The 27,471-nt window shown below is 46.8% G+C and overlaps 1 protein-coding gene across 8 annotated transcripts in view; it reads right to left on the reverse strand.

The window, feature by feature from the left end:
• The window catches only part of Tanc1 (tetratricopeptide repeat, ankyrin repeat and coiled-coil containing 1), a 219,217-nt gene that overhangs the window by 56,483 nt on the left and 135,263 nt on the right, over positions 1–27,471 (reverse strand). For 6 of the 8 annotated variants that reach the window (XM_057754798.1, XM_057754791.1, XM_057754792.1 and 3 more), the window contains exons 5-7: positions 22,069–22,173; positions 12,488–12,618; positions 11,241–11,427 (exon numbers count right to left, since the gene is read on the reverse strand). In XM_057754798.1, coding sequence (XP_057610781.1) covers positions 11,241–11,427; positions 12,488–12,618; positions 22,069–22,173 — 423 coding nt within the window. The remainder of the gene's footprint in view (positions 1–11,240; positions 11,428–12,487; positions 12,619–22,068; positions 22,174–27,471) is intronic. The other 2 variants (XM_057754799.1, XM_057754797.1) reach the window with 1 other exon arrangement.

Genomic DNA, 27,471 nt, shown 5'->3' on the forward strand with positions numbered 1-27,471 from the left:
TTTTAGAATTAAAATTTAACTTCTACAAAAGCAAACCAGCACGTGAGTAGGGCGGGGAGGAGGAGTGGGGGCAGAAGAGGGGGAAAAAAACAACTTAAGAACATCCAGGCAAAAGCGCAGAGGAATATGGGAAAGGGAAGCTCAGTACTCAGTACTCACCCTAGATAGCTGCTACAGGCAGATGCTCCTAATTTTCAGACTGCCTGAGCAGTACACAGTCCCCTGAAACCACAGGCCACCCGGCCACTCGTGCTGCCTCAACTGTTGACCTAATGCTGCTTTGTGCCCTTGGGGACGGGAGCCATGCCCACTAATGCACTGCTCAGATCCCAGAAGCCCAGGCCTCTGAGCGGGATCCTGGCAAACGGGAGCTAGCTGGCCAGCGTGCACTCTGCTGCAGCTGCCCAGAGGGAGCAGCTTTAGCCACACACTATGAAGAGCACACTCTATCAGCCACAGGTAAATGAGTTCAGAGGGAGTTACTTCTCTAGGACCGAAAGGACTGAACGGTTTAGCTTTTGAATGCTCTTGAAGGCTTAGAAGACTGCTGGGGCTGCAGGATACCTTGCCACGATTCTCCAACTGCCTTTGCCACTGCAGCCGGAACATACTGCTCTCCGGTGTCTTCCTACTTAGAAGCCCTTCCTACAGGTGGGAACCTTTGTAGGGTACCTACTGCAGGCTGCCCTTCTCTATTTCTGAGAAGTGTAGCAACTTGGGCATGATAAGTGCTCAATGAATATTTGCTTATTGAATGGACAGATGAGAGAGAGAGAGAGAGAGAGAGAGAGAGAGAGAGAGAGAGAGAGAGAGAGAGAGAGAGAACACAAATAATGTCAGCTCTTCTTGCAGTCAGATACTATATCCCAATGACCTCACTATTCCCCACTCAGGACCATGGCCTCGCACCTAACCAAAGTGAAAAGTAGTGTGGTGTGGGGTTGGTTCTTCTGTGAAACCAAGATTATTATTCCAATATTCCTGAATGTTCTAGCAATAATAAACCATGCCTCCGTCTAAGATGAAGCCAGCCTTCACTGTGTTTTGAACTGGACCGTTTACAGGTGTGCACAACAAGCTTGGTGATCTTCCCATTGGAAATGCTGCTGCAGTACTGACGGCAGCAGCTGACATGCGCTGGAGGTCTGCTATATGCCGGGGCGGCTAGTGCCTTACAGGAACGGCTTAACTTATTAAGGAGTCTATTGTTTATTTATGGGAATTCATTATTAATAGTAACTCTGCTAATAGGATAAAAATACAGCCAGTCTCGTAAAACAAATTGTTTTAAGTCCAGTACTTGGAATTCTAAGTGCTTTTTCCAAGACGTCTTGTAATAAGTTCTCAAGGCGGTCCCAACATCTAAATGATGTCTAGAACGAGGATGGAGTGATGTGTTAGATTTTCTTGTTGTGGCTATTTTATTGGTGGTACCTGTTCTTCAAAAGCAGAGTATCTCAGGGCAACTGATGCTTTTCTGCATTTGCTCTCCCTCAGCACCTCACTGGGTTTTGTGCTCTTGCGACAAAGACCTCATTCCTAACTAAGGCCAGCCCACGTCCTGCTACAAACGTAGGTACAACGGACTTGCAGCCCCTAGGTCCCAGGAAGCAGCTGGGAATGTCTGGAAGAGCCTAGCTAAGGCTTCTTGGGGGCAGGACAGGCTGAAGGTTTACTTCTCACAGGGAGGGTCAATGTATCTATAATGTAGAAATGCTCAAGTACTAGCAAAACCAACAAAAACTAAGGCAACATTTTAAAGATGAATATTTTTGTAAAGAGTCTCTACAGGGGGGGCTGGGAGGTGGCGCAGGAGTTAAGAGCATTGGCTGTTCTTCCAGAGGACCCGAGTTTCACTGCCGGAGCCCACGCCAGGCAGCTCCCACTTCCAAAGGATCTGATGCTTTCTGGCCTCTATGGACACTGGCACATATGTGCCATATGCACACAGAGAAACACAATACATATAAATTTAAAATAAATATAAATTTTTAGAAGGGCAGTGGTGGTGCACGCCTTTAACCCCAGCACTTAGGAGGGAGAGGCAGGTGGATTTCTGAGTTCAAGGCCAGTCTGGTCTACAGAGCAAGTTATAGGACAGTAAGGGCTACACAGAGAAACCCTGCCTCAAAAAACAAAACAAAAACCCCCAAAACCCAATAACAATAATATAAAAATAAAAATGTAAAAACCTCTCTAAATGCTATCTGGCATCTCCCAGAGAATACGCAACTCTCCACTCCTCTAAGGACTCACAATACTACTAGCCTCTCAGTCCTGCAGCTGGTAGACGCCAGTCTTGACTGACAGAAGTTTGTCACCCACCTTGTCTCAACCGCTCTTCTACCACGTAGGATCCTGTACATGAGGCATACAGCTCTGTAAATATTCCATCAAGCTTGACGGCAGGTTAGACGGTGCCGCACAACGAGGGATCAATGGGACCTGATGCTGTGTGCTACAGATTCAACGAACACTGTTCTCTCAACGCATACTTAGAAAACTCCTGCACCCCCAAGGATAGTGTTTATCTTCCTCTGTAGTAACTGCACATTTAACCATCTGCTCATTCACACATTCTTCCAAAATACCTCCCTGAGCTCGAAGGCACACACACAAAGAGGGTCCTCGTGACAAGCGGTAGCCAGGCTAGGAGCTCATCCTACTCCACAGAGGCCGAGACAGACCCGGAAAAGGGCCAGTGGCACCTCCAACACAAGCTCCTGGTTCTGCACGATCAGAGCATCTGGAGGCCTCCTTGGCTTGCCCAGCTCAGGACCTAGGAGGGGGCGGCATAAGTGGCCGTGGCTCCAGGAGGGTCTGCTGTCATGAGGTCACCTTGTTAAGAACTGTCATCCACTCGGTCACCGAATAACTTGCTAAGTAAAGGTAGGCAAGAGTTGCTACCTCCTCAGCTTTCCCTCAACCATCGCTGCCTTATTTCAGCTTCTGTGCTGGAGGTTCACTTAAAACTGAATCAGAAAAACCAATGTAGGTCCAGAGCCAAGTAGCTCAGTAGAACCTAAATCACACTGTGGATTGAAAACAGCACTAAGAAAGCGAGACAAAATTGGGAGGTGGTGGAGTACGCCCTTAATTCCAGCACCCGGTAGGCAGAGGCAGGTGGATCTCTGTGAGTTCAAGGCCAACTGAATCTATAGAGCTAGTTTCAGGACAGCCAAAGCTACACTAAGAAACCTTGTTCCCCCCTCCCCCCCCAAAAAAAGTAGAGCTAAGGAGATTACATGGTGAATCCACGTTTAGCCTGACGGCCAGGCCTGGCTGCACACAGCAGCAGGAACCATCTTGAGCTGCAGAGGGAAGACAGGTGCAGAGGAAGTGCACACACAGCGGGTGGACACAACATCCCTTAAATACAAACGCTTTGGGGCCAGCCTGGGCTCTCCCCCTTTCGAGAAATGGCACTGGAACACACGTCCATCTCACAGATATAACTTCACGCAACTGTTTTTCTCTTTCCCACTGGCTACCAGGGAACTCAACACCATTCTCTGACCTCTACTAGGAAGCAAGTACAACTGTATGACCTGACTTCTAGTTTGACCTTTTCTCTGCTCTCCTCTCCTCTGACTGACGTGTACCCTACAGAGAACTACTGGCTTACTACATGTTGCTGAGTGGACATTGCTCACTCCTCAGGGGCAATCAAGTAACAAGACCCTGAAGAAATACCTGCTCACTTTAGTGGCTGACGCGGCCAGCAGAAGGGCCCATGGTGTACAGGCTCTATTCTAAGCCCTGTTCTATCTTCTCTTCCCGTAACATCTCCAGACAGGAAAGCCCCACAACTCCTGAAGTGTCCCTGTGCCTCAGAATGCTGCTCTGACCATTGCCACACTAGTTCCAGAAAATCTGGGCCATGTACTCCCGAGTCTACTGATAAGTTATCTGCATGCACTGCAGTAGTTTATCCACTATAAAACACATACCAAAACCATACATCTTTAAATGAGAGGAAAACAGAAATTAGAATTTTCTTCAAGTACTCCATAGGTTATCAGTCACGTCCACATTTAAAGTAAGAGCTCCAAGAGAACCCCAGCCTTCCCTGGGTTTGGAGACATTTAAACAGGAGACCATAGTTCAAGAGTCTCTCATATTACTAGTACAATAGTTCTCTCCCCTTCCTGTACAACCCAAAAATTAATAATAAAGCAGCATTGGGACATCGGCTAACTTCCAGAATCAGTCGACTAGGGGACAGGAAGCACTTAAAAGTTAAACACAAGAGCAAAGAATTAAAAGGCAAACAGGAAAGGAATATAGCGGCTATTTCTGAAGGTGAGAGAAGAGAAGAAAGGCTAAAAAGGGACCTGCAGCCACTGTCGAGTGTCTTCTGTGCCATGACCAAATGAAGGGCTCTGACCACTTCAGAAGTTATACTTCAATGCAGCAAAGGAACTCTGAGGATGTGGGGAAAAGAATCAGCCCTGAGTCAAGGCAGCATTGCAGCGGCCAAGTCCTTGGCCGAACAAAGCGTCTCGGTCCTCTCCACGGGACCCACACCTCACACTGGCAGGCCTCAGGATACCTGGGCGTGCTTTAGATTCCAGGACCAATTCTTCACAGCTTGCACATCTCTCCGCTCTCTCACCCAGGCCCACCACCCTGCAAACTAACAAACGCCACACACAACAGTTCCTGGCTCACCTGTTCCCTGGTCCTAGTATCTATTAGCTCAGCAAGGAGAAGGTTCCCTGGGAAGAGTGCACTACTTCTCCTGCCGGAGGGAATGCCCGGATGGGGCCCTGGGAACCTTCAGCTCCAGGGACTGCCTGGCTTCTCCGCCTGCACAGCCCCAGAATGGCAGCTTGGCACTTCCGGCTAGTCCTGCCCCTTTGGGTGTTGTTCTGGGAACCCTGTGCACTGGATTGTGACAACCAGATCTCTGTACCGAATCTCCAGCGCTCACCCGCATTGCGCAAGGTGCGCTTTGCCACAACACGCAGCAAGGCCAGGGATCCAGCTGCTGTTCCCAGGCACATTCATCAGGCCCTTCAATTGTGGAAATACCTGAAGGAACGGCTGTGGGCAGGGCAGTGTGGGAGGGAAAGACTGGACCCGCCTCTCTCAACAAGAACCCTGCCACAACTGGATCTGGCATGGCAATGAAAGTATCCAGAGAAGATCTGAAGACCCGACAGTGACTTTTCCTAACAAAAGTAACATGGTGCTTTGGTGAAGCTGTGCAAATCTGCACGTGGACGGCAGCCACACTGGAGCCTTGGGCACACTCAAATGATGCCCCAGAGCTCTGGATCTTTGCAAAAGGGCTCACGGCCCATAGTGGCCATAGAATTATTATGCACCTAGAGCCAGTATCTTCCATGAGAGGCACCCACACTCCTCTCAGCAACTGGCTGGACTGATACTTTCAGAGGCCCATAGGGAGACAGTTTTGAAAACTATGTCTCTCTCTCTCTCTCTCTTTTTTTTTGTCTCAGTACTAAATAAATGTGTTCCTGGAACACAGCAGGTGTCCATACATGTTTGGCAGTACAAACAGAACAGCATGAAGAAGCCAAACATACAGAGTGACTACAGTCCGGGCAGATGCTGTGACTTGAACCACCAAGGAGTTCTTCCCCACAGTTTACTATGCTACTAAATCATAAATGCTAAGAGAAACTTTCCTTCTTTACCTGAGATTTAAAAAGGCTTCTATAATTAACGATGATTTTTAAATTGCAGACAGTGTAGCAAAATGAATATTAACCCAGATTTCAAACATCCTAAGTAGTTATTACCAAATCAGTTTCAAAGCATTCTATTATGGGAGGGGAGGCAAAACAGGTGGTAACAGGGCAACATTAGTATAAAAATCAAAAGGGTGGGATTTACAGGTTTAAAATGAAAGCACAATTAGATTACCCTCCAACACCTCCGCATCTGATCACCTTCCTGGAGATATAAAGTCACGGAAGTGAACAGACAGGGCTACCTCCAGAATCTCTTTCATTTCACAAGCCTGGAAGGAGGCAGAGAGAGTCAGTGGAAGATAAAAGTCAGCCCATGACGACGTTTTATGTTCTAAGCAAGTGTGCAGGAAAGCAAAGGCTAGAGCATCCTATCAGGTGGCAGCAGGGTATGGCCCAAGGGCCCCACCGCTTAACAAGAGCCACTCTTGCAAGAGAAATGGTTCCACGATGATGTTTCTCTCAAAGCTTCTACTTGCTCCCTATTTCTAAATGAGCAGGGGAATAAAGATCAGTACTCCAGGAGCGCAGAGGGAGGGAAGCAGCCAGACAGCTGAAACCAGCATTCACCACCCACATCCACACGGCCTGGGATGCAGACTCCCGTGGTCCAGCATTCACCACCCACATCCACACGGCCTGGGATGCAGACTCCCGTGGTCCAGCATTCACCACCCACATCCACACGGCCTGGGATGCAGGCTCCCGTGGTCCAGCATTCACCACCCACATCCACACGGCCTGGGATGCAGACTCCCGTGGTCCAGTATGGGAAGGGGGCGGAGGGGGGCAGGTAGGTGACACTCTTGATCTGGGAGAGACATGGAGAGTAAGGGAACAGAGCCACTGTGAAGAGCCCTCCAGCCTTCCTCGGGAGGTGCAGGATGCTGCAAAATATTTAAGCAAGTAAAAAACTTAGACAGGCCATAGTAAAGAGTGAAGAAGGATCAGTGGAAGGGGAGGCTTCAAACAGACCCCATCCTCAGCCGGGGTGTCTCTAACCGCTACCTTGAAATCCTCTGTACATCTTCTATTAATAGAGAGAAAGAATTTTTAAAATTGAGTGCTTTTTTTTTAAAATCTTGGGGCAAGTAGGACATCTCACTTGCTACACAAACCTGGCAACCTGAGTTCAATCCCCAGATCCCCCATAAAGACGGAAGGAGGAAAATGATTCCATCAGGCTGTTTTCTGACCCCAATATGAATGGTGTAGTGCATACATCCACAGGTATATCATACGCGCACGCATGTGCACACACACACACACACACAAACACACATTCATATAAATGAAATCTCGGCAGAAGAGTTAGAAGAAGGTTAGTCTGTGTGTCTCCTCAATGAGTCTATCCTCTGTCTTCCTAAGTGGAAAAGTTCTATTTTCTTGAAATAAATATACAAACTAAAATACTTATCATCATCTGGACATAACAATTAAACATATTCAATTCAGGACGTGCCTTAAAACACAGTATTTCTAGCAATTTTTGAAGGCCAGGTTATTAGCCTTCCCATCTACTCCAATGAATACACACAGGCCTTTTCCTGAGCTGGGACTAATACAGACTACAATTCCATTTTATCAGCCGGAAGCAACTTCAAGGAGTGTCGCTGGAAACACAGTTTTCTCCGGCACAGACGGAACACCTTCGGAGACGGCTTCTTCATAATCGCTCTTCCTTCCAAAGCAAGCGACTACAAGTTGTTGTACTGGGACTAGGTAGGTGCAGCTGGGGTTCACGTCTGGCAGGTTTTCACAATGCAAATTTGGAAACCAGACACTAACATCCAGGTAATGCCAATGGTTCCAGCAGAAGCAAGAAGAACTTTACTTAAAAAGAAAAAAAAATCAAATACACTCATAGAAAAATGTGGCTAATCCCACTTAGCCAGTATTTCTACATGGCGCGATCACTAATGTTGGGAGACTCTGAGCCTCTTGAAATAGGAGAAAGTGGGGCTCCCTTCCGGATAACATGACAAAGTTGAAAAGGGGCAGGAGAGTCCATTAAGTCTTGGTCTCTTGAGTAAGACTGGAAGGGGGAGTGGGGCTAGTAAGTTTTAATGGTCACTGGCCCCTTGCTGTGGAAACCCAATGCAAATGGGGTACCTGTGGTAGCCCTGAGGAAGCTGCCCGGGCATGTGGCAGTACAGGCTTCCTCTCCCTGCCTCTGCTGGGCGGAGTGATTTAGGTTAAATGCAATCAGCATGCTGGAAACCAGCCCGATAGTAAGTGGAGGCTGAGGAATGCTCAAGGACAGGTTGGCACTGTTTGAAATGCACCCCAATGCTCAGAACGCTGCCTTGAGCCTGCTGTTGCACCAAGCATGCAATACCCAGGCAACCTGTGCCTCACACAGCCCACCCTATCTCATGGCACTTGCCATCCAACACTGGCTGCCTCGGTTCATATCCTACTTAAAGTGGGAAGTTAAAGGAAGGCTGGTTCCTCTTTTCCCCAGGACTCACGTGATATGGACCATGGATCCTCATCAATTTATTTGACAAAGCTGCTGCCAGGCCTTTCGAGGTAAGAAACCAGGCTGTTTTACCTTCATTTCTGACCACTAAGAACAGGGTATTGAGTATTTTACTCCCTTAAACATCAATGAAGCCCAAAAGCTGTGATCACAGGCTACCACTCATAAAGTCAGCAAGTTCTTCAGATGGCAAAAAGCACGCTCCACCCCAGCAATTGGAGAACCACAAGTACACCACCAATACCTGCTAGCTCAGAGGCCTTGGCACCTGTACCCTGCACTGATTGCAGAGGAAGCTCTTCCCCTATGGCCTCACTACTCCTGCCTCTTCAAACACCTGCAGCTCAAGTCAGCCCGGGAAGGAAACTCTTGCTTCTCTTCCTTCTCCTCCCTAGCCCACCTTGGCGACAGACTTTTTAGTTCTACAGGCCACAGGTGGGAGGAAACAGAGACATGTTGTCACCAGCACAGTGCGTCCCTTATCTACCTAAGTCATGGACTACGAAGCGCAGGCCTGGCCCCAGGAGCTAGGGTATCCCATCTCCCTGAAAGACTGCTCACCCTGTCTCCCACTGTCCCCACTTTCATTCAGTCAGGACTTTCAGCTCTTTGCACACTTCAATGTTTAGCCAAGTTAAGGGAACATGTTCTCCTGAGCCAAGAAGCAAAAGGCAGTATTGATGACATAAAAAGTCCGGCTTTCTTTTTTTCAGTCAGAGCAGAGCTTCAGACACTGTGATATGAAATGTTTTAATGAACCAACTCAAAATAGGAATCCTGAATGGTTCTTTATAAACCAAGTAGATGTTCCCTGCTTGTGTGCGGCTGGGTTGTAGCAGCAATTCTTTTCTTAATTCCTTATTCTGAGCACTTGGCTAGGAACCCAGAACGGAGTTGGAAAAATAAGACCCCATCCATATGGAGTCATAATTAAATAACAAGTACACTGAAGGAAATCGCCATGGTGCTGTCAGAGAATATCATATGGAGTCTGATTGGGAAAGACAATACAAAATCAAGTGTTCGTTAAGGGCCTCCTGGTAGCTTAACCTTTCACTGGCAATACAAACAGCAAAGCCAGTGCCTTTGCTTTTTTAAAGAAATGCTTGCAGGGACTGGGGAGATCCCTAGAACAGTAAAACAAATTCAAAATTTCAGCACTATGAGGGAGGGAGGGAGGGAGGGAGGGAGGGAGGGAGGGAGGGAGGGAGGGAGGGAGGGAGGGAGGGAGGGAGGGAGAGAATATGAATGATGGGTGGGTGGTTCTGTAACTGAAAATGCTTATAAATGTTTGACCTCCTCCCATGGCATATTTAAAACCAAGAGGCATGTAATGCCAATTCTAGAACTAACAGTAAAAATAAGAAGCCTGTTCAAAAAAAGATAGCGTAACCTTGAAGGACGATTAAATTCTCAGAAGGACATGACATTTCACGAGCTAAGAAAGTCGTGTGGCTACCACTGAATTCACAACAAAGGTCTACCTATGGCAGAGAACCCAGAACCAGAGCACAAGAAAAGCAGTGAAGCAGGAATAGTTTGCTGAAGGGAATTCACAGCAGCAGGAGTAGAGGAGATAGAGTGCCAACTGGCTGGGCCAGCAAGTGGAAAGCCTTGAAGTCACACGAAAAGGATATGTGGCAAATCCTCCATTCATAAGAAATGTCCAAAGGACAGAAAGTTGGCTGCTTGGATGGCTAGGCCTGGAGATCTTGGAGGTACAGGGATTTCAAATTGATACAATGTCTCTCATGGGGATGGTGACAACGTTCAAAGAACAGCTTCTACAGAACTTCCAACACACTAGAAGTTCCTTTAAGTGAACATTACAGTATGTAAATTACATTTTGATACTGTAATGAGCACAACAGATCCATGAGAGTCTTATCCCACCAAAACTAGTAAAAGACGCCTCCCTGCTGAAGCTGAGCCCCACTCCAGACTTGCCGAGCTCTACAGTGAGCCCACATCCTACCCTGCCCCAGTACTCTTCTCGGGGACATCTTCAAAGTCTAAGCCAGATGCACTCATCATTTGGATTTTTAAATTATACTTGGATGACAATGCAGGTACCCGGAGAACACAGCGCTCAGAGGTCTATTGGAGGACAGATTAATGTGGCTGTGGAACCCGGTCGACAATAACACACAACTATTCTTCAAAGACACACGCAGGGGGGAGCTGTTAACAGTTCAGGAGAGACCCACTATGAAATCTGCACAATCGCAGAGCAGAATGCTTGAGTCATGGCTCCGGATCAAACCTGTCTGCACCTGTCGCCCTTGGAGAGCCAGCAAGATGGAGACGTCGTCGGTCAGTCCGAGCTGAGCCTGCCTCAGAATCACACAGTGATCTGGTAAAGCTGGGATATGGAAACAGGGGCTCTCAGAGTCACTGGATCCTCATATCACACAGGCCTATAGACGAATGAATTAACCAAAACCCTTGATTTTCTAGACAATGAAGCATGCAAAGTCAATTCAAAATTGCTCGAGCCACTTAGAACTTAGCCTTCTTCTGCTCAGCTCAGCAGGTCCACATACATCCTCATCTGAGACTCGGGGAAGGAAAACCCTGACCCCAAAACAGTGACCAAATCCCAGGATAAGCAACCTTCAGAGAGCGCAGGCTCTAAGGTCATCGGAGAGAAAAGCAACAAGACTGGGCTATGAAAACTGCTTCACAGGCAGGGATTCCATCTCCCTGCTGTGGTGCCTAAGGGGACCCGATGCCCACAGAATGAACTGGTCTGTGTGGTGGGAGGGACTCCTGTGACTTCACAGGCCAGACCTGTGAAGGTGCTTTATTATTTTATTTTTTAACCACATGAGCCCAGTGATATCAAATAAACGTCAAGGAGCATAAAAGCTGATCTTCACTCTCTTGACCGCACACAGCTCCGAGCTGTCTGCAAGAGCAGGGCGGGGGTCTGCAGACTGACCTTCACGGACCACGGGGAAGCCCTTTCCTGAGGTGCCTGTGAGCGCTCTGGCTGATGCAGTGCGTTGAGCCATTACATTACTGAACAGTGAGCATCTTACCTATTATTCCACTGTCCTTGCTTTCCAGGGTGGAACTGGGGCTGCTAATGGTCTCACAGGGACTTTTGTTGGCTGCCGTCTTGCTGACACAGCTATTCAAGGTTGAGCAGGGGCTATCAGTGCTGGGAGAGGCAGTGCTGCTTGTCAATGTGGAGCAAGGGCTGATGCCTTGGCTCAGGGCTGTGCACTGCAAGGCAAACAAGGAGGAGTTAGCGTGGATCACACAGCACGCTTCGACACACGTTTTCATTTTGGATGCTAAAACGATGAAATACAGGATAAATGGAGACATGGTTTAACTTCTAGAAACACTACAGCTAAATAGGGATAGACAGAGTTTTCCAAATGCTAAAAGAGATGTCTTTGTTCTGGTTGCCTCCTTTGAGGTTTTTTTACTAAAAGGGCGGTCTTAGCGATCCTTCACTGGGAACACAGATTCGTAAAACAGAGATGGCCAACAGGCAGACTTCCTTTCGTTTAAAGCCTGCAGAAGACAAATGGGTTATTCGACCTCTGTACGGGAAACCTGGGGGCTGTGTCTCTATAATATTTCACAGCAGGGCAGCCTGATTCCATTCCTGAAGATTTATGGGCTCTGTATTCAGGAAAGGAGACTGGTAGCCTCTGCGGACTCAACGCCTCCCCAACCCGTGCCTCCTCGCAGAGACCCCAGGAAGAGGCAGGAGCTCCTGCCCTCACCGCTACTGGCACGTCCAGAGGTGGCAGGAGGCTGGTGGCTGTGCTCTCTTGGATGGAGAGTGCCCCTGGGAGGATGAACCATTTGACTCCCTCTCGTTTTGTCTGTACCTCATCGCCTATAAATCTTTTCTTCACCCCACTAACTCACACCAATCCCAACAGCTAAGAGAGCGCAGAGAAGCACAGACCAAAGCGGTCAACGGAGAGGAATGTGCTCTTAGGATGGAAGCAGCGTCATTACAAAAGCTCTTCCAGCCACCTTAAATCACCAAGCCCATAGTCTCCGGGTAGAGGCTATCAGGGTAATGTGGACATTTTCTTGAGCTCTGATCCCTTCCATTTGCCCTTAGCTACTCCCACCACCATCCCTGCAAAGATCCAGACCTTTGTAATAAATTTCAAAACACAAGAGCTCAGAACTCATCTGACCAAACAATAACAGGCCCCCATCACCCGCCCCCAGCCCCCCACACTGGCAGGGTGTGTACTATTGACTCATTCATCCCCTAAAAGCAGGTAGGAAATGCAGTCTCTTCTTCCAGCATTACCATGGCTTCATTTTTGTCTTCAATAGTTATGTGTGTGGCACTTGGGATCCCTTCTCCCAGTAAAAATCCCAGTCTTGTCAACAGTTCTTGAGCCGCCGGAGAACAGCTTGGTTCATTATCGGCCTTGGCTTCTGGAACAAAGAAAGAAGACAATGAAGATGCCCCTCTGGGGAGTCGGGGCCTCACATCTGGATGAGCTCATACTCCAGCTGCTTGTCTGGAGTCTTTGTGCATCCTTACAAAATGTACCGAGTTTGACAACCGTGCCTGCCCTCTAGCAGTGCATTCTAATTAAGAGGCCGTGGCAGGTGGAGAAAACTGGGACAGAGAAACACCAAGTGCAAAGGGTGGAATATTTGATCTGAAAAAGAACATTCCCCACACCATTATCTGATAGCAATTCCAACTCCAGTGTCATCTGAAGAATGGTCCCTTAGACAGCTCTTTGGGTAAGAAAGGGCTACTTCATCATACCCTCAAAGGGCACTACATCCCGTGCCACAGAAGGCAACACTAAAACCCGGGTGGTATGCGACAAAGAACCAGGCTATTTAGATGCTGGGATAAACTAAAATCCAAGCTCTCGTTCAACAAGACAGGGGCAGGAGGATTTGGGCGGGAAACTTGCTCTACACATCCCATAGCAGTGAGAGTCAAACCCGGTTCTAACTCAGGTTCTCATCACAAGAACCCACACTGAATCCAAGACCAGTGCAGAAGGTCAGGATCTAATGCATGGCTGCTCGTTCTCAGCACACAATGCCAGGAAGCATGGCATCTCCAAGGCTGGTCATGTGCTTTTCTGTACTGAAGAGAATGCTCATGTGGGAATTTACTTAAACGCCAAGCTGGAGACTCATCTCGAACCCCAAAGCCCAAGGGCACTTAGCTTTTGTCAGTTATGGCTGACAAATAAAATATGGACATCAACCATTACCCATATAACCATAACACCTCCTCTCACTGTAAAACACCCACTGTGACGAGATTATATACAAAAGCTAACTGTGCTCACCAGAGCACAAACTTAAGAGCAATGTAACTCTCAAGACAACGACTCCATGTTTTGTCTGTTCTTGTCGAGACATCTAGAAAATAGGTACATGCTTGTACCTATTTTCCCCACACGTGGAAATCTACAGTAAGTGGAGGAAGAACGAGGGACAGGTAATCAATGAGCGAGGGACGCTATGAGCTAACATTGCTACCACCATGCTTCCTTCTAACTTTGTCTTTTGTAAGCAACTACAAAATGTAAGTGAACAAAACTTTGGTGAAAATCATAGGGAAAAGCCTTGGTCACAGAGCCGTCTGTCCACACCATGCCGCCAGAAGGAGGTGTGAGAGAAACCAGGCTGGTGACATCTTCATGAAAGAAAAGGCACCGGCCACTTGCTTGCTCTCAAAAACCTCATCATTCAGGACATCGCTCTAGAGCCACCATGATGAGACTGTTCTATGTTTACAGCCCTGATGTTTCCAGATGATTTGGGTTAAACTCATAACATCCATAGGTACATGCCAACACAGGGGAAGGGAACCACCCTAGGGCGGGTGAACCACACCCCTAACACAACCCTAGAAATGTCCTTTCCCACTAGAGACTTCAAATCATGGACAGATTGTTAAGTGAGATGGCACTTGGGAAGGAAAGGCGGAAACCATCAAATCAACACGACACAGGCACACCCAAAAACGGAATCCGGAGGACAGGTCCTATAGACCCCACCTTCATCTACTTGCCTCTCCCTTCTGCAGTGTGCTTCAGGCCTCAGGCAGCAAGATGACAGGGGTCAAGGGAGGAGATGAAAATGGGGAGGTAAATAAGGGGGTGAGGGGGAAGATCTCAGCAGCTTTTCTACTCCACACCCCTTTTTTTTTTTTTTTTGAAACAATCGCCACACTGCTGCGCCACTGTGACTATGTCCCAGCCCCAGAAAGTCTAACTTCTGGTTCAACCAGAAACACTCCAGGCAAAGGGCCAGAAACTCCACCCAGTTGGCAGCCGGTATAGAGGCTCAAAGCAGCCACACATGCAGGCTCGACTGCTCCATCGACCCTGTTGACAAACACAGCCTACGGCTCACTCGTTTGAAAGTTCTCGATCCTGGGTAGGACCTGTATACTAAAGAGGGACATTACTGTTCCACAGCTCAGTCACTGTCACCTCTACACTGAGCCTGCAGATAGCTACCTCACGTTCTTGCGCAAATGTGGGGGGCTGGAAACAGTCAAGACAGGCATGGCAATGAATGCCCGTAATGCCAGTACTTAAACTGAGGAAGAACTGGTGTGGGTTTGAGACTGGCCTGGGCTACATGGTAAGTGCAGCACAGTCAACATACACAACAGGATATTTGTCTCAAAAGATGAAAAATGAAACCACAAATGCCTAACAAAACTAGTCATTCAAGTCTCCATGTTCAAATGAGCTGGGAAACTATGGTGATTCCAAGCTGAATGGCTGAGCTGAGAGAGACACCACAACTCACAATAAGCTGTTCCCTGCACTGCTCAACCGGGACGCGGCTAGTACCAAAGTTTAAAACCCTACTGAGGATGAAGAGACACACATTCTTAATTTCATTTTGCATTCATCAAGTCACTAAAACTGCATTTCCTCCAGAGGCTCCCAACTGTTGTTCTTTTTGGGGGGGGGCTATTTTTTTTCTGAATGTCATCTTAGTGACCACTGAACTCCTTCACATCCACTACGTTTGCTTTCCCTGGTTCACAACATCTTATTTAACTGATCTTTCCCTCTGGCAGAAGGACTCCTGTATGAAGAACAGCAGTATCCTTCTGGGAGAGGAGAGGTGTCTACCAGCCCACACAGCGTTGCTGCACTAGGAACAGAAGTGCACGATGCTAAGATTAGGATTCTCCTGGAAGCCACTTTGTGCCCCAAAGTAATCCAAACTGGATTCTACTGGTTCTCTCAGCATAGTCTGCTCTCATTCTGATACTTAATATTAATCCTATCATCAATAATGGGGATACCTTAACCAATATCTGTGGAATAAGGACGGGGGGGGGCTCATTTCAGCTCACATCTTGCAGATTTAAATGTCAGAATTTATGACGTACGGATCTGGAACTGAGAGAGCAGCTGGCCTCGTGTAAACCCACTAAACCAATGGGCAGGGATGGTTCTCATCAGTAAACAATCCCCCCATGGAATCCTCAGTATGGAAGCACTGTGGAAGGTTAGCCCGTGCACAAAGTTAAAAGGAAGTTCACAGATCTTGTCCCATCTGCCTCTTTTAGCTGTCTGCACACAGGGCACTGCGTCTGAGGCCCGAACATCAAAGAGCTGTCCATCCGCTGCCGTGGCCGCCATCGCTTCAATCACCGTGCCCTTCCCAGCCCTCTTCCCATCTTCGCTGCCATTTCAAAAGCCAGACAAAGCCCTCTGTGCTACAGCTAAAGAGAGCTCTTCTGGTAATGAACCTCTCTCAGAACTTCAATTTCCTGATCACTGAAGTGGCCATACGCACATCCTGAGGTCGTGAGCCTCAAAACCAGCACCACATGAGGAAAGCCTCCTAAACCACAAGCTGGTTGGCACCCCTGGCCTGCACACCAAGGCTGCACTCCTCTTCTACATTCGGCTCTCCGGTTTCACCCGTTCACAAGCATCTCCAAGCGTGCGTGCATTTCTCTTCCCCCCAAAATGAACAGGTTATCATTTTCCGGCCCGGGTAGCTTTTTCTAGACTCACAATTCCAAAAGAAAAGCTCTCTCCTTTGCTGTTTACGTCAAGGGTTCTCGCTCAGGCCCGTGTGCACGGCTCCACTTCCCATTCCATCTCTGCTCCTTAAAGCCAGGCGCTGTTAGATGCCTGTTGCGGGTCTGCCGGGGTAATCTGGCTATGGTCTGTCAATCGCCTCCGTCTTTTAAAAGAACCAGCCCTCTGTCGTCTCAGTGAGTCTCGGACTTGCCTTTCGGGCTGCTGTTGCATTGTTTCGGCTCTGATTCCTATTATTCCTTCCTGTCTGCTGGTCTGGGGCATTTGCTTTATTCCTGTTTTCTAAACTTTTGAGGTCCGTTATTAAGTTACATATTTAAGTCCTTTCTGATTTGGGGATCTTTTAAGGTCCTCAGTGTTCGTTCCATAGAGGAGTGTGCCCCGCCCACTCCCACTGTCTTCCTTGCACTCAGCAGTACATGGGGTACCCAGACAACTCCTGAATAATCACTAGCTAAACAACCTTAAACAGCTGAAGGGCACTAAGTTCCCAAGATGTTTGTTAAGCAACTGTGTTAAGAGAGATGGGCCCTGGACCAGACATTACACCCCTTTTCCTAATCTTAGCCACTTCCTACCATGGCCTGCATCTCAACTTCTAGTCCTCTCTGATTACTACTATAAGCGTTTTCTATTTGCTTCTTGTTTGTTTTGGCTTGGTTTGGTTTTGAGACAGGGTTTCTCTGTGCAGCCCTGGCTGTCTTGGAACTCAATCTGTAGACCAGGTTGGCCTCACACTCAAGAGATCTGTCTCCCGCGTGCTGGGACTAAAAGCATGTGCCATAATGCCCAGTTACAAGTTTAATTTCCTTCTGGTTCATTCTCCTGAGCCATCACAAACCCCTCCTTATTTCCCAAAACTACTATGTTGTAAACAGGGCGTCCATCTGCCAAGCTGGTGTTGATAGGCCGAAACATTTAAGATACACCTGCATACGAGCTAGCTTTAAGCTATTCAACTCATTAGCCTCTACGTTTTACTCATTCACTCCCATGTTCAATCTGATGAGGCATGTTTCGGGGTTTGTCAGTGCTGGGGACTGAACCCAGAATGGTGAACTCACTGTGTCGCTGAGCTACAGCCCAGCCCCCGTCCTGGGATGTAAGTCTTGTAGAACCACAGAACTATAACCTAAGAAACAGAGGACCCTTTTCAGTTAACCGTGACTATTCTCTCCACCTCACCAACGCCGGACAAACAGCAATTTCTTAAAGGTAAATTCCAGGGCTGACTTTAATGTGTACCAATTAACTTTCTGTACGCTGGTCCTGTAAAATCCAATGATCTGTTTTATGGGTTTTGTTCTGTTTTGTGCTGGAGAATTAACCCAAGGCACTACACATATTAAATGGGCTGGCACTCTACCAGCGAGCTACCCCAAAGTCTGCTCATGCTTTAAAGGGATCATTTACCCGAGTAAGATTTTGTAATATCACGGATTGGGGCAACTGGGAAAACGTTGGCACATTTTATTACACAATATCAAGCTATCATAATCATTAGTAGTACATGAGATCTTAACGTAAAAATCCCGAGAAGCTACCAAGCTCAATGTGACAGGTTCAAGTTTCCCAAAAATGTAACTTTTTACTTTCCTTTAAAAGGCAGGTTCTAGCATGGATGACAAGTCCTATGAGGTGCCTTTCTGTTGTTCTGTTTGTTTAACTGAAGCGACGGGCTTGTTTCATGCTCGCTCGCTTCATCCCTTCGCAAGAAAACGTGATAAATGCTCAACTGTGAATAATCACAGTTTGCCAATAATCATCTCAAATAACCGTTATGTTTCATTTGAAAAGCTGCTGGCCTAGCTTGCAATTCAAATCAGAGCAAAAGGCTTTACCTAAAGACCCCTATCAGACAGCAGCACGCAGGAGAGAGGCGTCAGGCAGGCTTCCTACTTTCCCACTCAGAATACTAAAAAGATAGACATTCAAGGGTCAGGATTTAATAACACTAATTACTTTCAGTGTCTTATCAGGGGAATGCTTGAGTGAATTTTCAGTCCTGGTGCAAGCGTGCAGCAGTGCAGGGTACCAGGATGCTGGAGAGGCAGCAGCCCTGTTCTGAAGAGCTTCCAGTGACGCTCACTGTTCTAGTTTTCTTTCTGTTGCTGGGATGCAACACTCCGACCAAAAGCAACTTGGGGGGGGGGGGAGCCAGGACAGGAACATGAGGCAGAAACTACGGGGCAACACTGCTCATTCACTTGTGCAGGCTCAGGCTCATCTAGCTTTCTTACACAGAGCCCAGCCTACCTGCTCAGGGATGGATGCCACCCACAGTGGGCTAGGCTCTCCATCAGTGAACGATTAAGACAGTCCTCCACAGTGAGACCCACAGGCCAATCTGATCGGGGCAGCTCCTCAATTGAGACTTACTTGTTTGGTGACTCTAAGCTGTATCAAGTTGGCAATAAAAGATAGCTGGAAAGACAGACAGACAGACAAACACACACACACACGAGACATGAAAGTAGGAGGTAGCCTTCTAAGGAAGAAGGATTTTATAGAAGAAGATGGGCTAAAAAAAAAAGGATAACAAAATGAAAATGACTAAAAATTTATTATATACATGCGTAAAACTGTCAAGGAGTAAGTATCTACTTTAAAAATAAAATTAAAAAAAAAAGATCTGACCTAATACATACAGATAGAGGCATCTTAGGTCCATAACCCACATTGAGACTCTGTATGAAGTCTACAATTGTGTTCATGTTCAGGGAAAGCCTTTTACATATATATATACTACAGCCACCCCCCGTGCCCCTTCATTTGCTCAAATTCCTGAAAGTAAAAGATAACTATCCTCATCAATTCTTTCTTCATTATCTTTAACTTCCTTCCTTCCTTCACCTCCGGTATTCTCCCCAAATGGCCCTATTAACTGCATTTATGTTGAACTTTTTGATGATACACCTCTTCTTTTATTGACCTTGCAAACTCTGTCCTGTAAGGCAGAAAGTAGCAACTGCCAGGAGAGACACAGAAAGAAAACCCGTGCTTTCTCCTGCCCTCCCCCTCTGCTGCATTTTCTACGTGGTTCAGCATCTTAACAAACTCCTAAAGCTGCTCAGCAGTCTCATCTCAGAACAGAGCCATTCTTCCCCTTGGTCTAACTTGCTTCATTTTGCTTCTAGGACAAAGAATACCTGGTTTAACCCGAGCTCTTTCTTGAGTTTCAGCTCTCAGCTCAATACATCTGCTTATTAGCTTTTCTATCACCTCCAAGAGACAACCTCCCTAAAACATGTTGCGTCAAAGGGCTGGGTCTCTTCTCCCACAGCGGTCACCTCACACGTTAAGGATCATCATCTCTTTCTCTCAGGCCCCTGAGCTCTCAAAAATCTTCTCACCCATCCCTCTTTCCTGACCCTGCTCTAGAGACTGTATTTACTCACCTCACTATGGAAACCATTTTCTCATCGTTCCCCCCAGCGCTAGCCTCTACCTGCTCCTACCATCTGCTCCACTGCCAGGTGCTTTGGCTAGAATGTTAAGTCTCCCTTCCAACTTCTATGTGAAAACTCAACCCCAGTGTGATAATGTTAGAAGATGGGGCCTTTGGAAGGTGATCAGGGAACGGGGACTGCAGATGATGAGACTCATGTTATTTATGAAAGAAGGATCCTGTGACCTCTTTCTACAGGAAGAGGTCATAGCAAAAACATGGCTACCTAAGAGCGAGGAAGCAACCCTCATCACATAAGACATCTGCAAGCCCCCTGATTATTTTTTATCTTCCCGAGCTCAAAAAACTGTACAGAAAAACAATCTATTTCTGCTGTTTATAAACTGCCTGGTTTGTATTATTTTTGACACTGCAGCCTAGCTGGACTACCAGTTGAATCATAATGCAGCGTGCATCAATTAAGCCTTTCCCGTGCTCAGCATCTCTGCCTTCATCACGGTTTGTATTCATCCCCACTCCCACTCTGAATTAATCAGTCGCATCACACACAGGTCTTTAATCCCCTACTAGACACTAAAGCTCAGCGAAGAGAGGACCCCCATACATACTTGATAACTCATCTCAAACAGCACCTAGCATGGGGCTTTCACAGCTTATGAAATATTTATTTACTGAAGGAAGCAAAAGGAAGAGCTACTCTACGGCCATTCTCCCTTCCTTTGGACACCTATTAGGCGTGTCTGCTTCAACACGCCAACAAAATCTCAATCAGCCATTAGAAGGTGCATGGCCATCTGAGAAGACAGAAAATTAAAGACAAAGCAGGCTTGGGGTTAACGCTCAGAACAGGAAGGAGAATACAAATGGGAAACAGTGACGTTTTATTTCTAAAACTGGGTAGGGAATAGACACATGCCATTATTCTTTAGATCTCCTTTCTTCTCTACATCATTTTGAATGTATGCAAAAGTAATTAAAGAAATAAAGGAGCCAATAAAATATTTCCATACATGTTCATCTAAGAAGATACCCTCTGCCCAGCAGGGTAGTTTTTTGCTTAATGATGCTGCTGCTTCATGCATGCTATTTTACTCTTGTTTTGTTGTAGTTTTCGAAACAAACAAGCAGCTGCAAACAAAGGTCTTTCTATTTAGCCCATGCTGGCCTACAACTCACTATGTAGACCAGATTGGCCTTAAACATGTGCCTCTCCTCCTTCCTCAGAGTGCTGAAATCACAGCCATGTCCTAACCACACCATCCAGTATATGTGTTACTTTTCCTTGCAAACCAACCTGCTAGGGGGAGAAAAAGTTGCATCATATTCTGAGATTGATCTTCGCTGAGCAATGACTCAGTAGATTAAGAAGTTTCTCACCCCTCCCTATCCCAGCATGCTTTGCTAATGATACAGTACGGCAAACCTAAATATGGTTGTTCCCAATTCAAAGAAATAAAGTTATGTATTGAAATTTAACCATCCTCTGAAGGTAGAGGCACTGTTTGAGGGGAAATACACCAAGTTAATCCCAGGATGCTGATTTCTATGAAGGGCCTGTTCTATGTGGTGCCCAGTTTGAGAGGATCACTTGGCAGAGGGAAAAGGGCAGAGATAATTTGCTTTGTTTTCTTGATCCATTAAGTCTGTGTAGAAAATTAATGTTTTTAACATATTTCAAAATACTAAAAAGTATAGTATGTCTTCTTAGATGTTTACAGGTCTGTGTAAACTTGAAAAATGAGCTCTTTGCTTATTAAAAAAAATTGTTCAACTGGTTGAACCTATTAATGCATCTATTAAATGCTATACATAGCATTTAATACACATAGCATATGCTATACTTACATTTTGAATTATAAGTAGTTGTAGGGATGTGATACAAATGACTTTATGGCAAAAAAAAAAACTGGCTTCAATCAGTTTGGTTTTTGTTTTGTTTTGTTTTTTGTTTTTTTTTTTTTTTTTTTTTGTCTCTAATCCCCCTCTAAAGAAAATCACAGATGTTTAACTTTTTAAGCTTCCCAAAGTCACCACGGGCTTTTAAACTATCTAGTGGAAGTCTCAGATTCTCAGCCAAAGCCTGCTCTTGAATATTCTGAAGGGGTAATGTGTTTATATAAAATCCAAAGTCAACTTGCTGGCTTTTCAGGTCTCCCAAAGACAGGAAGGTCAGAATTCAGACAATACAAGACCCAACCCTTAAGCAATGCAAATACACCCAACTCAACCATTCCTGCCTCTTGTATACAATTTCAAGAATTCACATTAGCCAAACTAATCTCTGTCAACTGCCCAAAGGGAAAAAACCTCCCAGAAACATTTAGTTCAGTGAAGCTTTCTTACAAGGGAACTCAGGTTTCCCTCTGAAATGGAGAATGTGAGTATGCGGTCTTTAGGGAAAGATCATGGAAAACACAGTCTTACCATGGTCACTGGGCTCTGAGGGCTTGGACCCTTCTCTGAACGGGACCATAACTGTATCTCCAGGCACCCTGGGGCTCTCCACATACTTGGGCTTCCTGACGGGACCTGCAGTGGGAAAGACCGAGGATAGCTAATTTTTTCCAAGTGCAAACAGAGCTTCAGAACATACAGTTTGTATCTTTACACCAGGACGCAATCACGCCTAAAGGAAGACTGACCCTTCCCTCCCCTGAACACAGACACACACACACACACAGTCACTTCAGAGCAGACACAAGAATGTCCAGGCTGATCTGCCAGGGTGAGCTCCATTTAGAGAACGCAAACGCTGACGGAAAGAAACCAAAGCTGCTCCCCTCGGCTGCAGTTCCACAGTTGTTTTTTTGTGTGTCACACAGGTGACTTTGACATGTTCAGACCTAGACAGCGGTAGGAAACCATTTTCCTCTCACTGGGATACGGATGGCCAGGTTCCTTGGCATCTCTAAGTCAAGAGTTGCGAATTACAAACAGCTGGCCTCTGGTATCAACACGCTGAGCAGCCACCTAACGTAGGCCTCTCATCAGGGTGACGATGCATGGTAACTGCATGGCTGCTTCCCTGGCAGCTGCAGCAGCTGCCCTCAGGTGGGTGTGGCCAACAGTCTGCCCGAATTTGGGGACACAAGATACAGAGAGTTCCACAACTTATCAGGAAAATCTGGAATTTTCAGTTTATTTTTTGAGTCAGGGTTTGGCTATGTCACTCAGGCTGACCTAGAACTGGCATCCATCCTTCTGCCTCTTCCTCTGGCCGCGATCACAGGCAGGTACCACCATACCCCGGGGATTCTTTATAATTTTACCATTTTGTTCTTCCTGCTGAGAAAGCTCTTGGAAAAGAGACTGAATGGAACCTTCATGCCCTGCTGCTGGGGACAAAGGTGCAGTCACTGCTGGAAAACAGTCCAGCAGCTGCTCAAAGAGGTCAGCAGAGCTGTCACGTGGTCCAGCAGCCCTCCACACCCACCCTAATGGGTCCACACAGAAACCAGTGCATGGTGTTATTCCCAAAGGGCCATCAGCCGAGGAGGCGGAATACCCAGAACTGGGAGAAGAAAAGGGACAGAGCAGCCACTCATGTGACAAGAATGGACTTTAAAGATACCATGCCACACGACAGAAGCCAGTCGTAACGTGTAACTTCCAGTATATAGGGGAAACCAAAGATTTGAATGGTTGCCAGGGTTGAAGATAGGCAGGCTTGTAGGGGATTCTTTGGAGATTAACAAATTTCTAATATTGGACTTGCACAATTCTTCATAACTCCTTGGGAGCACGCTAAAAACTAAAGGATTGTACATGTTTGGATAGGTGAATTGCTTGGTCTATGAACTAGATCTGAAGTGACTTGAGAAGCAAAAATAATGCCTCTTTGTACCTTCAAAGTATCACCTTCCATCTTGGTCCCGACTCACCTGTTAGACCTTCGGTAGTCTGCACACAGTCACAGAGAAATGCAGGAGGGGAGGGGGTGGACAGTGTTCCAGGTAGGCTACAACACTGGGCCTCTCACCCGCCTGGGCCACTACCCTGACCAGGCTTGTGCCCCCACAGCAAGCAGGTTGATCTAGGCAGACTGTGAACATCCTCCTGCCTCTACATCTAACATGTCCAAAAGAACGTGTTCAAAGCATGGCTTGTGGTGAGAGATGCTGCCATCTAAAGGTTGGACTGTAAAAGCATCTACGTGCCTTGAAAAAAAATAATCCGATTCCCAATGGGTGGTAATGACTGCATCTTAAACAGGCCGTGCTATTAAAGAAGCCTCTTTTCAGAAAAGGATGCTGTTTCAAACTTTAGAAAACATGATTACAAATGACTAATGAAGTATTTAAGAACATGGCTGTTTTAATAATTTATTTAACTGTCAGAATTTTTTGATGTCAAAAACCATTACAGGAACGGGGAAATACGTTCACAGTCTAAGTGGGGGCCGTGGCCTATACAACAGCCCTCGGATTTTATCTAATGCATCTATACATCCATTTAGGATACGTAAAATATGTAAGAGGGAAAACAGAAAGGCTAAAGCATTCATCAGGAAGAAGAGGAACAGCAAGGTGGTTGGAACAGGAGAAAGAAACAGAACGTGAAAGCTGAGAACTACACAGGCTTTCCATTGTCCCAGCTCCCTACCGCAAAGTGGAGCCCTGGAATCTTGTCTCTTAACAGTTTATGGACAGAAGCAGCAAAGCCCTTTATTGTAACTGAGGATGAGGAGCTGTTACAGCCTCAGCCTTACTCACTGCTCCGGATACATCTGCCCCTCTCACCAGAACTCGGAGTGTAACAGCAGCAAATCCAGGGATCTAATTCCAAAGTACTTACCCAACATCCCCTCAAAAACACCCTCTTAATAGTCCAGTGCTTTCTTAAGATGGGGATTATTTCATAGGGATAAAAAGAGGGATTGTGAATGGTAGGAACAAGGAGTCTTGTGTCACTCAGAGCCTCCAGAAGACATCCACTCCCACCCGTCTAAACCATCTGCAATGAATGGGGGCCTGGAGAAGCAGCTATGACATCTTAACTACTCCAGAAGCTAAGCCAGCCGGGTAGCAGGTTCAAGGCCAATCCAGGTGACAGAGAAACTTCCTGGCAGCCTGGTTAACTGAGTGAGACTGTCTGAACACACAGCAACGAGAGCTCCAGGGTCACAGTTGACTAGGAGAGCAATGTCTACCACACACACAGCCCTAGGTTCAATCCCGCCTTAGAAGTCTCTCTTACAAGTTCACAATTGCCAACCTGGAGGGGTTGGGATGTTAAGAGCAGAGTCTTCGGACAAATCTGCACAAATCCAGGTTCAATCACTGTACCCCTCCTTCCTGTTCTCCCCTTTATTCTGATCTCAGTATGTCCCAGAGTTAAGAGACAAACAAGCAAAGCTCTTACGATGGGGGCAAAATCCACGAGGGCACAAACCAGGGCCACATGGTTCTCAGGCACCAACAGCAATCCATGAGGGCACAAACCAGGGCCACATGGTTCTCAGGCACCAACAGCAATCCAGTGAAGTAAATAAAACCTGTACCTCCCGCCATGGGCATCCAAGCTAAGCATACTTCCAAGAATTCACCAAAATTCAGCCCTAGAAACCTGGGACAAAGCACGATGTTCACCACTTTTAGGTCAGGAAACTGAGGCTCAAGTAAACCCAATGGTTAGCTCCAAACATACAGGAATTCACACAGCCGTGTGCACAGTACTACAGCCCATGGATTGAGCCACCACGAGGAATTCTAGATTAGGCCTTCATCTCTCAACAGAGCCGGGGCACTGGAATGAATCCGTGCAGGTAGCAAAGCTTTTATTCATCCCGCGTGTCTCTGATCTTCCCTAACTTTTACTGGCAGCAGAAATATTAAAGTGGATATAAACAACTGTTCTCCAGCATGACCCTTTTATTTAAATTGCTTTTCACGAACAGCTGAACCGCGGATGCTGTAAAACAAGATACATTTATAGGCAGAGAGGTTTTATTCCTGCCCCGATGGATCGTTAGAGAATTCGTGCACGCTTTCCACCAAGCAAAGCAGATGAAGACTCGTTCGTCCCCTCTCCCTCGGCAGCTCCATTAAAGTCGCAGTAAAGGGACTAACCAGGGAGAGCTGGGGAAAGGAGACAGCCACAGGTGAAAAGCAAACTTCTGAAACAGGGATGAGGACTCCCAGGGAGCAGAGGACCAAGCAGAACAGTTAAGGGTCATGGAGCCTCAGAGTTAGTCCAGTCGGAGAGCAGGGGCCAGCGAGGGCAACCCTGCAAAGCGGAAAAAGAGTTAGGCCTCTTCCCAAGCCAGGAATATTCCTTCCTTGATCCTGGCAGCTGAGTTTATTTCTCCAGGAAGGATGGATTCAAAGCCCCTGAGAACGGTAGTGTTAAAATGAAAAAGTAGTATTAACAGTGTTGTGTGTCCGCTGAGGGGCTCAAGAGACAGACATCCCCTACCATCTACGTGACTGTGGGAAGACTGACAGCCACTTGTACACCACGGCAGGGTAGGATGCAGAGGGGACCTCTCTGGGGAAGCTCAGACCTACCAAGAACCACAGCTGGCAAACCCCCGGCCACCACATTGTGGCACAGCCAGGCCTCCCCATACAACTTTCAATAGTACTTCAGTATGTTATAGTCATGCACAAAGAGTCGGGGATCCCCAGACAGACCCTATCAACGAAAGTCGAGCCACTTGACTGTAATCGTGTTAAAAAAGAAATAAGGAACGCGGGAGGAACACCCCCGAGAGAAAAACAGCATTGCATCCACTGAATACACGGTGACAAGAAGCATTCAGCCAAGCAAGCTGCAGCTGCAACGGAGGACAACCGAGGCCACACCAGTGACATCACCCTACTGGTCTTCCTCCTGAATGGCCATCCACTAAAGCACAGTGACAATGACCTCAGCACCATCCAGGCTAAAAGTCACTCCGTATACACCAGTCATATAACTTACGGATTCAGGTCAAGACTGAAAAGTCCAATCCCTCAAGCCCCCTCACTCATGGGAAATTTGTCTAACTTTTGCTTAAAACACTACGCATCCCCCAGGCACTGACTACTTGAAGGCAAAACAACTTCCCTTCTTACACAAAGTAGAGCAGAAGACTGGAAAGTAGCTGTCCAAAGAGAATGACACTTCTGGGTTTCAAAGCAAGAGCTCCGGAAAATAAGACTCAGTTCTGAGTGTGAGCCAATGTTTCCTTGGCCAGATGCCTCGTCCTGGCCACTCCTGAGTGTTGGTCCCTGGTGGCCATGCCAAGCAGCTGTCCTACCTTTAGTGGGGTGGTCTTGCTACATTGTGGTCAGAGGTATCAGCTAGGTTCTCAGACCATGCTTCAGTAGCAAAAGGGAGGCATATAAAGACTACCAGTGACCTACCCTTCTTCTAGGTTAGTGGAGGTCCTACGGCTATATCCTAGCCAGGTCCAGACTAAGAATCTCTCTCTCTCTCTCTCTCTCTCTCTCTCTCTCTCTCTCTCTCTCATACACACACACACCGTCTCTCTGTCTCTCTCACACACATACACACACACGACAGGGTCACAGTTGGCTCAGGCTAGCCCACACTACACAATTTACCCAGGCTGACCTCAAGCATACAATCCTCCAGCCTGTGCCTATCAAGTGCTGGGATTACAGTTATCTATATGACATCTGGAGAGTGGGCTTTCCTTGATCATATATTAAACTCATTCTGTATGACGTTCACTGTTTGTTTATTTATCTAGTTGTTTGTTTTTTAATTTTTTTTATTTATTTTGGATTTATTTATTTATTTTGGATTTTCAGGACAGACCTTTTCTGTGTAGGGCTGTCCTGGAACTCACTTTGTAGACCAGGCTAGTGTTAAAAACTCAGA

The sequence above is a fragment of the Chionomys nivalis genome, chromosome 22 (assembly GCF_950005125.1).
Source record: "Chionomys nivalis chromosome 22, mChiNiv1.1, whole genome shotgun sequence".
Classification (NCBI taxonomy): Eukaryota; Metazoa; Chordata; class Mammalia; order Rodentia; family Cricetidae; genus Chionomys; species Chionomys nivalis.